The sequence below is a fragment of the Phocoena sinus genome, chromosome 1 (genome assembly GCF_008692025.1).
Source record: "Phocoena sinus isolate mPhoSin1 chromosome 1, mPhoSin1.pri, whole genome shotgun sequence".
NCBI lineage: Eukaryota > Metazoa > Chordata > Mammalia > Artiodactyla > Phocoenidae > Phocoena > Phocoena sinus.
The window spans coordinates 22,008,269-22,021,847 of NC_045763.1; the positions used below are offsets into that span (position 1 = coordinate 22,008,269).

The window sequence follows — 13,579 nt, forward strand, 5'->3', positions numbered from 1 at the left end:
TTTCTAGGCACTGTGCTCTCTAGGTTATTTTAACTTTCACACTGAGGGTGAAGTACCTCAGATCTTAGTGTGGGATGTTTCTATAAACACCATATGAGAGCTGTGCACACTCCCTCCCTCTTCCACAGCTCCTGTACTTTACAATATACAAAGCAGTTTCAAAGTGTTTGTTCACTTAATTCTCAAAATAATCCGGTGAGACGGGTCCCATCCCCTATTCTGATAGATGGAAATGGACCCAAAGGATTAGTGACTTGCCCCAGATCACAAACAAGCTAGTAGCTAGACTCTGAGCCTCTGACTCCAGAGTCTAGGCTCTGGTCATTGTGCCATGACGAAAGGTCGATTTTTTTTTTTTTTTGCGGTAAGCGGGCCCCTCACTGCTGTGGCCTCTCCCGTTGCGGAGCACAGGCTCCGGACGCGCAGGCTCAGCGGCCATGGCTCACGGGCCCAGCCGCTCCGCGGCATGTGGGATCTTCCCAGACCAGGCCACGAACCCGTGTCCCCTGCATTGGCAGGCAGACTCTCAACCACTGCGCCACCAGGGAAGCCCGAAAGGACGATTTCTGAGGGGAAACCGTTAGTGTAAGAAAAAGAAGTGGAAGTCCCCAATTTCCGGTTAGTAATTAGGAAAAAAACAGCCATTTCCTTCCAACTCTACATTTCCCAGAAACAGTCCTAGTCCTGGGCCTTATGTCTTTCAGGAGGGGAGGAGTCTCAGAGTACCAATGAATATGGCAGCAATATTTGTCACATCTGGAATTTCCTATTATACTGTGTAACTGCAACTGAGGTCCTGTATCAGTGACATTAACCTTGGGAAATGGGTGATTTAAATCCACTGCAGACAGCTCTTAGAAACATGGTCATGAATCAAAATTCAAATGCTACCTGGTACCAACACCTAAATGTGCACACGTAATACTGCTGTGGCAAAGACAATGTACTTGCATAAGTAAATAAAAAGAAAATTATCTCTCTTGCTCTTCCTTCACCATCTCATATTTTATTAAAACTGCTTCTGCCACCTTCTTCAGTTAAGCAAGGCGCTAACTCTGCTTCCTTTTTATATCCTGCTGCATTAACTTTCTCATCCTATCTTCTTGCCAGATTCAGTGACTTAGCACCAGGGTACCTGTGTGAATAAGAAAAAGGCGCGGGCTTCCCTGGTGGCGCAGTGGTTGAGAGTCCGCCTGCCGATGCAGGGGACGCGGGTTCGTGCCCCGGTCCGGGAGGACCCCACATGCCGCAGAGCGGCTGGGCCCGTGAGCCATGGCCGCTGAGTCTGCGCTCTGCAGCGGGAAAGGCCACAACAGTGAGAGGCCCGCGTACCGGAAAAAAAAAAAAAAGAAAAAAGAAAAAGGTGTCTCTTCCTCAAGGCACTTGAATGCCATCTGCTGGAAAACTCTTGTAATAAATATACAAATATAGAAATACACAAATCTAAGATGACTACATCATATCTGACAAGAATCTTTACACCCATACTCAGAAGTCCTGATTAGTACATCTAAGCAACTGCAAGTCTTTGACATGCCTAGCCCAGGTAGCACCTCAAACCTGGACCAGACACTAGTCCACTTGGGGCTTCAGTCTCCCACTCTTAATACAAGGCTTGGCTTAGATGCACTTAGGTCCCTTTCAGTGCTACCATTTTATAACAGCATTGTCACACCTTATGTTCATATCAAGCATTCAATCCATGTTTGCTAAGTAAATACATTTTAATTTCACAAATGATTAAGGGGATGGCTCTACTCTATGCCTTGAGCCCCAATTTAAACATTAAATAATTCAACTAATAATGAGTTCTTAACACGTTCTTATTAAGTGTTAAAGAGTTATTTGTCTAATTCCATTCCAACCATTAGGTCCTTACCTAAGCCAACCTCTGCTAGACCCACAGTCTAATTTATGATTTATAGAAAAAGCTTCTACGTCGGTAGGATTTTAGAAATTTCCCCTAAGACCCAACAAAGGGAATGTCTCTTATTTAGAAGACAGGGACATAGAGATGTTTTCATTGTCCTGGCCTTCAATGATCAAGGACGAAATACAATTAAGAATGTTTCTCTAAAAGGATTAAGGGTGAGTTATTAACAGCTCAGGGTAAAGAAGTAGCCATATGAAAAAATAATTCCAATACAGTTGGTAAATACACTGCTTCCATTTTACACTTTCAAAATAATCCTAGAGATGAGCTTTCCTGTTCAGGAGGATAAAACCAATGACTAGTCAGCCTACCAAATGTCAAGCGATAGAAGCTGTCACTGCAAGACCAACCAAGCCTTTGGAGAAGATGAGGTTCTTGGGTTTCCTCTATCAGAAAGACTTCTGGGCTTCCCTGGTGGCACAGTGGTTAAGAATACGCCTGCCAATGCAGGGGACACGGGTTCGAGCCCTGGCCCGGGAAGATCCCACATGCCGCAGAGCAACTAAGCCCGTGCATCACAACTATTGAGCCTGTGTTCTAGAGCCTGTGCGCCACAACTACTGAAGCCCGTGAGCCACAACTACTGAAGCCCGTGCACCTAGAGCCCATGCTCCGCAACAAAGAGTAGCCCTCACTTGCTACAACTAGAGAAAGCCCGCACACAGCAACGAAGACCAACGCAGCCAAAAATAATTAATTTAAGAAAAGAAAGACTTCTGACATTTTCAGAAATGATTTTGAGAATCCTCTTCAATGTCACAGAGTGTCCATTAAGAGAACTGCAATTCTGAAACCATTTCAGAGGAACCGAACAAACATTTCCTCTCCCTGCTCTCATCTCATAGTTCTGTAGAGGAAAGCCTCAAGCCTCTCACTGTGGTTACCATGGTGCCAGGTACCACTGTAGCTCTGCTAATTAGCTCTGGACAAAATTGAGAAAATCACCAAATAAGCACACTTACTGTCAGAAGGAATAAAATCATGTCCATTAGTTTGATGAGCCTCTGAGTGCCAGGATGCAGTATCAAGCACTACAGAAATCTACCTTTCAGGTGTGGGAAGGTTAGCGAGTGCTCTGAGTTCTTACAAAATGCACAGTAAAGCAGGGGCAGCAGCAGCAAAATCTGAAGGGGGGTTACAGATGTATCTCTCCCATCAAAGCCCTTGTAAATAAAATAATTCAACCAAACAAAAAAAGAACAATAAAAAATAAAGGCCTATATAGCTACCACCAACCCAGCTTTATCACATCTTAACACTTTAGAGTTGCTTTAGATAAAAAAATATAAAAATGAGATCGTACAGATTTATTTGAAGTTTTCTATTTACCCCTACTGGATGACATTCTTCCTCCTCCTTTCTCTCCCTGAGCGTGTATCCATAAACAATGTATGGCTATTATTGTGAACGTTTTTTACCTTTATATAAATTATATACTGTACATACCATTTGTAATGTGTTTTTTGTGTTCAGCATTGTTTTTAATACTAATCTTTAGGGATATATGTAGTTTTAGTTCATTCACCTTTTTTTTAAAAAAATTAATTAATTTATTTTTAGCTGCATTGGGTCTTCGTTGCTGCACGCGGGCTTTCTCTAGTTGCGGTGAGCAGGGGCTACTCTTCAGTGCAGTGTGCAGGCTTCTCATTGCAGTGGCTTCTCTTGTTGTGGAGCATGGGCTCTAGATGCGCGGGCTTCAGTAGTTGTGGCGCACGGGCTTAGCTGCTCCGCGGCATGTGGGATCTTCCCAGACCAGGGCTCGATCCTGTGTCCCCTGCGTTGGCAGGTGGATTCTTAACAACTGCACCACTAGGGAAGCCCCACAGTTCATTCACTTTTAGCTGCTATACAGTATTCCATTGTTTGACTATTTTCTGTTCATAGACAGGTTCATGTGCAGTTTCTAATTATTTTCTACTATGAACAAGGCTGCATCAAAAAAAAAAAATCCTTGCACATACCTCCTTGTGCAAATGAGAATAAACTCAAGGGAAGGAGTTGGCATATTTCAAGCTTTGCAGGTCATATGATCTCTGTTGCAATTATTCAACTCTGCTACTGTAGTGTGAAAGCAGCTATGGAAATGATTACACATGGCTCTGTTTCAATAAAAATTTCCAAAAACAGGCAGTGGGCAGAATTTGGTACGTGGGTTGTAGTCTGAGACCCCTGCTCTCGAGTATAAATATCTAAAAGTAGAATGCTTGGTCATAGGGTTATGCACATCTCAAACTTTACTAAACATTGACAAACTGTCTTCCAGAAAGTTATATCCATTTTCAATCCACTAGCAGAGTAAGCTCTCACTTCCTTGACAAAGTTTGGCGCTGTCAGACTTAAATTTTTGTCAATCTAATAGACGAGAAAGGCATTACATTTTAATTTGCATTTCCTTAATTTGCAGATCCTTAATTGGTGAGGTTAAAAAACTTTTCATATACGTTTACTAACAATTTGGGTTACCTTTTCTGCAAATTGGCTGCTCCAGGGTTTTTGCCTACTTTTTAAAATTATGTTGTCTGTTGCTTATTGATCTGCAGGAGTTCTTTATAGATTCTGTATACTAATCAACAATTAAAAGTATTGCAAGTATCTTCTCCCAGTCTGTGATTTGTCTTGTCACTTTATGTCATCTTTCACTGTATATAAAATTAAAAGCTTCACAGAATCAAAATGATCATTCTCTTCTGTTTTTTTTTTTTTAAGTACTATTTTTGGGGTCTCTTAAATGAGATCCCTCCCTACCTTAAGGTCATACAGATACTCTTCTATTTTCTCTTCTAAAAATTAACGTTTTGCTTTTCATGGTAAATTTTTTATCCACCTGGAATTTATTTTTGCAAATAGCATAAAGAAGGAATACAGAATCTGCTTTCTTCCCCCGTATGGATAACCCAATTATCCGAGCACCACTGACTGAAGGTAAGTTCCATGAGGACAGAGGATTTTGTCCCTGCTATATTCTGAGTGCCTTGGCAATGCCTGACATTTTTTAATCTAGCAGATAACTACAACTTATCTGCAAATGAGGACTGCCTCCTTGGCTGCAATAGGGAAGTAGGGTCTGGAGGGGTAAGGAGATAGCTGTCATAGTCCTCTTTCCCCGGACCACGTACAGCACATAAGATTAGAGTGACACATTCTGCTGTCTTCTCAGCCGAACAAGTTGGTTTTATATAAATCTGGTGCCAATTCACTAATCAATTCAGCAAATATTTATGGAGTACTTACTATTTCATGTACTTAGAACTGAATACATTTTTAGGGGATAAAAAATATCTTCACATACACAGTCTCATTCGATTTTCAAAACCTCTCTGGTAGTTTTTCATCTTATATGAGAAAACTGAGGCTCAGGAGATACACTAATTTCCCTAAAAGCTAATAAGCGGGGCAGTTAGGACTCTATCCTAGTCCTTAGCTTTTTGTTTTTGTTTTTCCTTTTCAAAAAAGTACGGTAAAAAAACACATAACATAAAATTTACCATCCTAAACATTTAAAAATATACATTTCAATAATATTAAGTATGCTCACACTGTTGTACAATAATTCTCCATAACTTTTCATCTTACAAAACTGGAATTCTATACCCATTAAGCAACAATTCCCTATTTCCCCTCTCCCCAAGCTCCTATTAACTACCATTCTATTTTCTGTTTCTATGAATCTGACTACTCTAGGCACCTTATACATGAGTGGAAACATACAGTATTTGTCTTTCTGTGATTGGCTTACTTCACTTAGTATAATGTCTTCAAGGTTCATACATGTAGTAAGCATACGACAGGATTTCCTTCCTTTTTAAGGTTGACTAATATCCCGCTGTATGTATATACCACATTTTGTTTATCTATTCATTTGATGGACAGTTGGGTTGCTTCCACCTCTTGGCTGCTATGAATAATGCTGCTATGAACATAGGTGTGCAAATACTTCTTTGAGATCTGCTTCGGATTCTTTTGGATATATACCCAGCAGTGGGATTGCTGGATCATGTGATAGTTCTATTTTTAATTTTTGAGGAACCGCCACACCGTTTTCCACAGCAGCTGCACCATTTTACAATCCCACCAGAAGTGCACAAGGGTTCCAAATTCTCCACATCCTTGCCGACACTTTTGTTTTTTGGTTTTTTTTTGACAGCAGCTATCCTGACGAGTGTGAGGGGTTTAACCATTTTAAAGTATATATCTTAGTCCTTGATTTTTAACCCAGGGCTTTCTTGATTGTACTACATTACAGTGCACTCTCTGTGAAAGAGGAATTTGAAACGAGGAATAGTGGATTTCTAAACTAGATATTCTTTCAAATATTATAAAAGAAAAGAGCATGATAAATTTTAAGTCCAACAGACCTGGATTCGAATCCTGTTTATGTAGCTTACTAGCTATGAAGTCTTGAGCAAACTACATAACTGATAAGCCTGAACTGCCCCATCAGTAATGTCAGGAGAAGAATGCTGTGAGGATTATAGATACATGTATATGTAAAGTGTCTAACTGAGCAACTGGTAAATAATAAGCACATCCTAAGTAGCAAGTATTATTGAAAGGCTAGTGACAAGAAACAGAATTGAACCCGTACCAATTTTGGTAGCACTGTAGATGTTTTCAATAGGAAATATTTCTCCTAGCCCATATAGGAGAACCTTGGCCAGAGCTGGAACCAGTTGGGTTGTAGTGATCAGAACATTCACACAATTCTTTCTGGAAGGGAGAAAGAGGGAAAAGAAAAGAAAAAGGTGAAATCAAACCAACCTGCGAACAAGAATTCAAATGGATCTTCTCTCTAGGACCTGCTTGTGAAAAATTAACCTCAAAATGCCTGGCATGGTATCTGTTCAGTGCCAATGTCCACTTTTTGCTCTAATTATCTCAGGTTTATTTATTTTCCCAATTAAAGGACAGAGACTTTTGTGGTGGACGCAGAGCAGCAACTGGATTCTTGCCTCACTTCCTTCTGACCAGTCTAGCTCACTGCATTGTTAGCAAACCCCACCAACCCACGGCACTGATACCACACTCCAGAAAACACAACGAGGCTTTCAGTTACAGTGCCATTTCATCTGAATGAGATATGACTGAAGTCCTCTCTGCTCATCACACCATGGCAACATAAATTTCAGAATACATATTATTTTCACAAGTCCTTTACCTTCACAGATATCCACCCCTTGGTGTCAGTTTTACTGTTTAGTAGGCTGTGAATCTGGAATTCTTGTTTCGAGGGAGGGACGAATAAGGGTATGTATTTATTTCCCATTCTAAGCTTCAAGCTCAAATCTCCTTAATCTGCTTAATGTACCCTTTTTCTTTTCTTTTTTCAAGTTATTTATTTTTGGCTGCGCTGGGTCTTCGTTGCCGTGCGCGGGCTTTCTCTAGTTGCAGCGAGCGGGGGCTACTCTTCCTTGCGTGTGCAGGCCTCTCATTGTGGTGGCTTCTCTTGTTGCGGAGCACAGGCTCTAGGCGCACAGGCTTCAGTAGTTGTGGCTCACGGGCTCCAGAGCGCAGGCTCAGTAGTTGTGGCGCAAGGGCTTGGTTGCTCCGCGGCACGTGGGATCTTCCCAGACCAGGGTTGGAACCCGTGTCCCCTGCATTGGCAGGCGGATTCTTAACCACTGCACCACCAGGGAAGTCCCTGTACTCTTTTTCTTTTGAATCCCGCCTTCCTGAGTAGGTTTTGCTACATTTCTCTGGCGCTTCCTACACTTAGGATGTTTGTGATATAGCTCCTACATGTATTCCTTGATGTCACCAGGCCCACCCACGTTCTGGGTTGGAGATTCTGGGTTACTGAGTACAATTTAGTGAGCAAAAAGTAAGAGAAAAGGAAAAAGCTTTCAAAGCTCTTCGGTGTGCTTTTAGAGTAAAATGACCTTGCCTCCCACCTAACCGAATACTTCCCTGCATCATTTGAACTCTTCTCACCCCTGTCCCACAGTCTGTTTTAGGGAATGGCCTATCCTGGACTAGGGTGGAAGAAAGCGTCTCTCTGAGAGGATGAAAACTAAAATTATTATTTCCATACCTGGACTGGATGAGAAGTAAGGACTTCAATGCAGTTCCTAACCAGGAATCTGTTAAAACTTCAATTTCTGCTCTTAGTCTCTGAAGTGCTTCCTTTCTCTGGGGACTGAGGAGCCCTTTGGGAATAAAAGTAGACAGATTCGTCATTTGACAACATCCTTGCTGGCACAGAGAAAGCGACTTCTATATTCAATTTGGAAATAGTGTGAGTTACTGAGATATTCTACTGAGCTAACACATCTCTCTCCTTGATAAAACCCTAGCCTACTCAAAATGCCTTTTTTACTTTCTTCACCAGAATATTTTGCGGGGGGAGGGGGGAGGTGCATAATCACGACAACAAAATCAGCTGATGGAAACGCTGTGATTAGGCTCTGGCAGAGGCTCTTTCATCACCAACCGGTAACGTAATTTGCAGACCAGTGGACCATACTTTGAGTAGCACTGCTTTAGATGTGACACCAAGAACCAAAGGGGGAAAAATTACAGATGGAGAGTCCACAGCATTCCCAATCTCTTTCTAAAGAAACCGAGGCCCACAGAGGAAAGGGACTGCCTGAGAATACACAGCAAGTTAGTGGCTTTTGGTCTCAGAAATCTTCCCACTATCATACACTGCTCCCACAGTGACTGCTCTCACCCACTTCAGAACACATCAACCTGAGATCCCAGGCCGAATCACCAGCTTTCTGAATGTCATTTATTTGTACTGTACTTCTGAAACAACTCCAGCTGATAAGAGACTAAAACACTTCTTTATTAAAGATCAGATGATTAAGCACAAAACAAAAAACAATTCATCTGATGGGAGCACGTTACCTGACACTTGAGTTACAATATTCAAATGATAAACCTGGCTCTGAATTTTCTGCAGTGAAGGTAAAAAGAGAAATTCTGCATTCTATTACCAACACTCCATAAAAACAGAAGTCATTTCTATGAGTAGAACTGTGTATAATTTGTTTTCAGTCTGATGGTTTTTCACAATGCAAGCCTAGAATTAGATGACTCTCAAAATTTCTGATAAAACAAAACAAAAACCAAACAAGTATCTATACGTCATGTATGACATATACATAAGCACGCGTATGTCATATATCATGTGGCACTTTTGTTAATTCGTATTTTACAAAATACAGGTGGATATTACTTTTACTATGTTCCCCACGGTGGGCTCAGGGGATTCTCACAGAGGGTTATATATCACTTTCTTCAGGAAACCACATCCAGACACTCACTGGGCAGAGAAAGGACCAGAGACTTAGGTTGTATATGAAAATGAACAAAAGAAAGGCTAATGTCTGTGAGAGAGAAAGAGCAAAAAGACTTGGTTACCAAAATAAAAAGTACTGGCTCTGAATCATGAAGAAAAAAAAGCAGTAAAGAGAGGGATCTGAAAAAAGTAAATAAATTAGATTCCCAAAAGCCCAGACGCCTCTGATTTTTTCTGGTATTGGAGCACTGTAACACGAATGCCCCAAACTGATCTTTGAAGCCCTATTTTTACTTTCTGCCCCACACTGTAGCAGTGGTATGGTAGGTAGGAGGGCTCTCTTGACCTGAGGTAATAGACTTCTAGGCAGTCTATGGAATCCCTGAAACTTCACGCAACATTTTGTGCAGATGGAGGTGGTTGAGGGTGATGGTTCACAGTTTTCAATATTTTCTCACAAGGGTATATCACTAAAAAAGGAATTGCATGAATGTAAAGTGCAGTGGACCAAGAGTTCGGGATTCCAGTTGTGGTATGGGCACTAATTTGCTATGTGACCCGACCTTGTTACCCTCATGATGGACCATCAATTTTCTCAAGTGCAAAATGAAGGATTTAGATTAGTTCCCTAATGTCACTTCTAATTTGAACAATCTATGGCTAATTAATTAATTCCAAATAATAGAATTTTAGGCATAATGGCACCTGACATTTGAGATATATCTGGGCAGAAAGAATTTCCAAGGTCCTTCAAATCACAATGCACGGATACTGCCCACCTATCATCCTGGACCTAGTTTTCCATCCACTATAAACCTGGTTGCTAGTTCCACCTGACTTGTCCCGATGGCTATATAAATCTGTTCAAAAATATGGCAACCTATTAAATATTACTGATAGTAGTTGTTTGCGAAGTTATACCAAGAGAAGTCCATGAGAAATGCAGAGCTTCCTCCCCAGAGGGTTTCAATCAAACCTGTTTTTTAAATACAGAGTTAAAATGTTACTGTGGCACAAATTCATAAGTCAGGGAGCCCTAAGGAAACCCTGGAAAAGAAAACAGGAAATCAGAACAAAACAGAAAATTAGCTGGTTGTATGCCACACTTACCAGCCACATTGCTTTTATGCTTATCATAGATTTCTCTCACTTTTCGGTAACGGAAAGCCAGTTTCCTCATCCAGTCCACACCTCCCTGGACGCCCACAGAGGAACCATGGCTGCCACTACCTCCTGAGCCACTGAAACCATCTGTTGAGAAACTGTAGTTGCTGTAGAGAGAGAGGATGATGAAAATTAAAATCTACACTGCATGGAATTTTTGGTTGAATGCCACCTCGGATTGATTCTCTGTCCTATTCCAGGCATCTGACAGCAGCAAGGCTTTGAGAATCTTCTTTCTTAATCTCTGTATGTCAGAGTCTATCTTTTCATCAGTCCTCCATCTCATCCCTATTACTTCTATCAAAGAAAGGATGGAAAGGGAGAGCAAGAGAGGCAAGACTAATTCAAGCACCAGCATCCCCTAGAGGTTGGCTTCAGACAGACCCTCTTTTCATTAATGACAGAAAATACCTTACAGTGAAAAAAACCCGGAATACAAAACTTTTGTGTACACACCCACCCACAGACACACACACAATGATTGCAACTATGTAAAAAGGAGAAACGTGAAAAAATAATGGAAGAAACTAACCCCAAATTCTAATAATAGTTAGAAAATGGGAATGTTTTCCTTCAGTGATCTTTTGGCTCGTTTAATAAGTTCATGGGTCACATATAAAATATGTCCACAAATTCTTTAACACTCCTCTAACTTTGCTCCCTGTAGGTATGGACTGTATTTGAACGTAAACAGAATGTGGTGGAAGTGATGGTGTTGGACTTTAGAGACCAGGCTTCTCTTACAGCACTTGCTCTAAAAGAAGTCAGCTGTCACAGGAGAACACTCATGCTGCCCCATGAAGAGGCACATAGTGAGGACTGAGGCCTCCTCCTATCAGCCACACATGGAAGCAGGTCCTCCAGCTCCAACCAAGCCTTCAGATGATTTAGCTTCAGCTACCTTGACTTCAATCTCAGAGACCCTGATTCAGAACTACCCAGCTAAGTCACTTTCAAGTTCCTGACCTACAGAAGCTATGAGATGATAACTGGTAACTGTTTTAAGCTACTAAATTTGGGGGTAATTTGTTACACAGCAATAGACAACTATTATAGCTAAACAGGTTGGGAGGGATTAATACTTCCTAAGTCAAGATTTCCAAATGACTGACAGAATTAGAGACAACTTGGTTCAATCAGAAGTCAAAATAGAGTTCAGTGTAAAATTCTATATTTAAGAAAATAAAGCTGCCAAGACAGAAGACTGGTAATTACTAGTTAGCCATATGCATAAGAGAAAAAAAAAATACTAGGGTTCAGAGTGGACTGTAAACTGCTTCAGACCAGGCTTTTTCCTAAGGTGAGTAAAATCTCTTAAGACTGGTACCCTCCAAGGCTGTGGAAGACACAGCATACACGACTGAATCTGCTCCAGAAGTGAAACCTTTCTATCCTTCTTGGCACCAAAGGGTTACGTCCTTACTAAGTGATATGTCCAGTTCTGCTCTAGATTTGAGAATTCACAGAGGAAACAATTTTAGGGTAGACACATGGAAAAACTTTTTGCCTATGAAAAGGGATAAACATTAAAACAAATTAACATGAAAAGATGTGACAACTTTTTTTCTAAAGGTCTTTAAATGTAAGGTAGATAAAATTTTTGGATTATTCTTAGCTACGACTACTGAGCTAGAAGACAGTAGCCAAGAGAGAAAGGAGGAGACCGGGCAAGCATTTTGCCACTGAGACCTCCTTGGTTTAGCGTTCACTGTGATATTAATGTTTAAGATTGTCTTCCATAGGGTCACTCCTGACACCATCAGACCCCCCACAATTAACTTCCTTGGTGAAATCCCTGATGCTTATTTGTATCTAAAACCAATCAATCTGGAAGCACACTTTTCCCGACTGAAAATCTGGCCAAAGAGAAACTAGTATATCCTTTACTTTGGAATGCTTTTTTCTCATTCCATCATGCTACCCATTCATCAAGGTCATAGTTAAATTCTACTGTGCTGAGAAGGCCACTCCAATGTCGGCACCACGTACTCCCCACACCCATCAGAATTACTTTCTATTCTGTGTTCCATCACATTTTCTATTGTCACCTTCTCACACTACATGCCCTCGTTAACTACGTTTGTTTCTATCTCCTCTAATAGACTGTGAGCTCTTTTAGGGCTGTGTCTTATTCATCTTTGTTTTCCTCTGCACCTAGACAGTGTCTTATGCCTAACAGGTGTACTGATGTTTAAGACATCATTGTTTTTATCACCTCAAGTCTTGGCCATTGTCATCAGAAGCCACATCTTCCACATGCACCTGGTCACACTCCTGTTAAAAGACAAAACCACACATTATTTCAGTCCAGGGAGTAGAAGTGCTATTACCACCACAATATATTGTAAAAATATCACAAACAATGGCGAGGTGATGAAATACCTTATGGTCTCCTATGTGTGGAGGATCACTCTCACCCCCCTTTCTGTTCAACTTCTTTTAAGGCCTAATTTACATTCCTCAGTCTTCATGAAATCTTCCTTAACCATCCCAACCCTCAGTTATGCTCTTATCTCAATAGTTCATTCTTCCAACAGTCCATGGGTATAAACACAAGCTCCCTTACACTGTCAGGTGTGCCTATGTCCTACACTAGACTGTAAGTCCTATTACATTGTAGGCCCCTTATGGCACGACCATGCCTTACATCTCCTTTGTACCCCTCTAGTCTAGTCCAGTGCCCTTATATAGCATGTACTCAATACATTTTTGCAGATGAAACAGATGCTGGTAGAGTGCGTGTCGTATCAAAACTGAGAATGACTGAAACAGAAATTTGCAAATTCAAACTTAGGAATTAGAAGAGGTCATCTAAGTCAATCTCCTCATATTCTAAAAGTGAGGTAAAACAATTTGCCCAAGGTCATAAAACTAGTGAGTGGCAGAAAGAAACTAGAAGGAGCCTGGGTCTTCTAATCTGAATCCAAGGTTCTTTTCTTTAAGCCCACACTACTACTGACATAAAACGCCACCCACTGCCTAACTGACAGATTCATTCCTCTGACACCACCTAGGGTGGTGCCGTGATGTCCACCTGCATCAGAATCCTCTGGGGAAGATTTTTAAAAATGCATATTTTTGAACAGAATTTCTGTGAGTGAAGTCCTAGAATCTTCATTTTTAACAAGCTCCCCAGGTGATTCTTATGCCCCCTGAAGTTGAGAACCACTGACCTGGGGGGCAGGAACACATTCAGGTCAAATTCTTCACAGAACTTTCAGTCCTGAGTGAGGACTATGTCT

The 13,579-nt window shown here is 41.1% G+C and overlaps 1 protein-coding gene across 21 annotated transcripts in view; it reads right to left on the reverse strand.

Moving 5' to 3' along the window:
* EYA3 (EYA transcriptional coactivator and phosphatase 3) overlaps positions 1-13,579 on the reverse strand; it is a 144,054-nt gene that overhangs the window by 5,481 nt on the left and 124,994 nt on the right. For all 21 annotated transcript variants that reach the window (XM_032629277.1, XM_032629351.1, XM_032629298.1 and 18 more), the window contains 4 exons: positions 12,553-12,611; positions 10,284-10,444; positions 7,962-8,076; positions 6,519-6,640 (listed from right to left, as the gene is read on the reverse strand). In XM_032629277.1, coding sequence (XP_032485168.1) covers positions 6,519-6,640; positions 7,962-8,076; positions 10,284-10,444; positions 12,553-12,611 — 457 coding nt within the window. The remainder of the gene's footprint in view (positions 1-6,518; positions 6,641-7,961; positions 8,077-10,283; positions 10,445-12,552; positions 12,612-13,579) is intronic.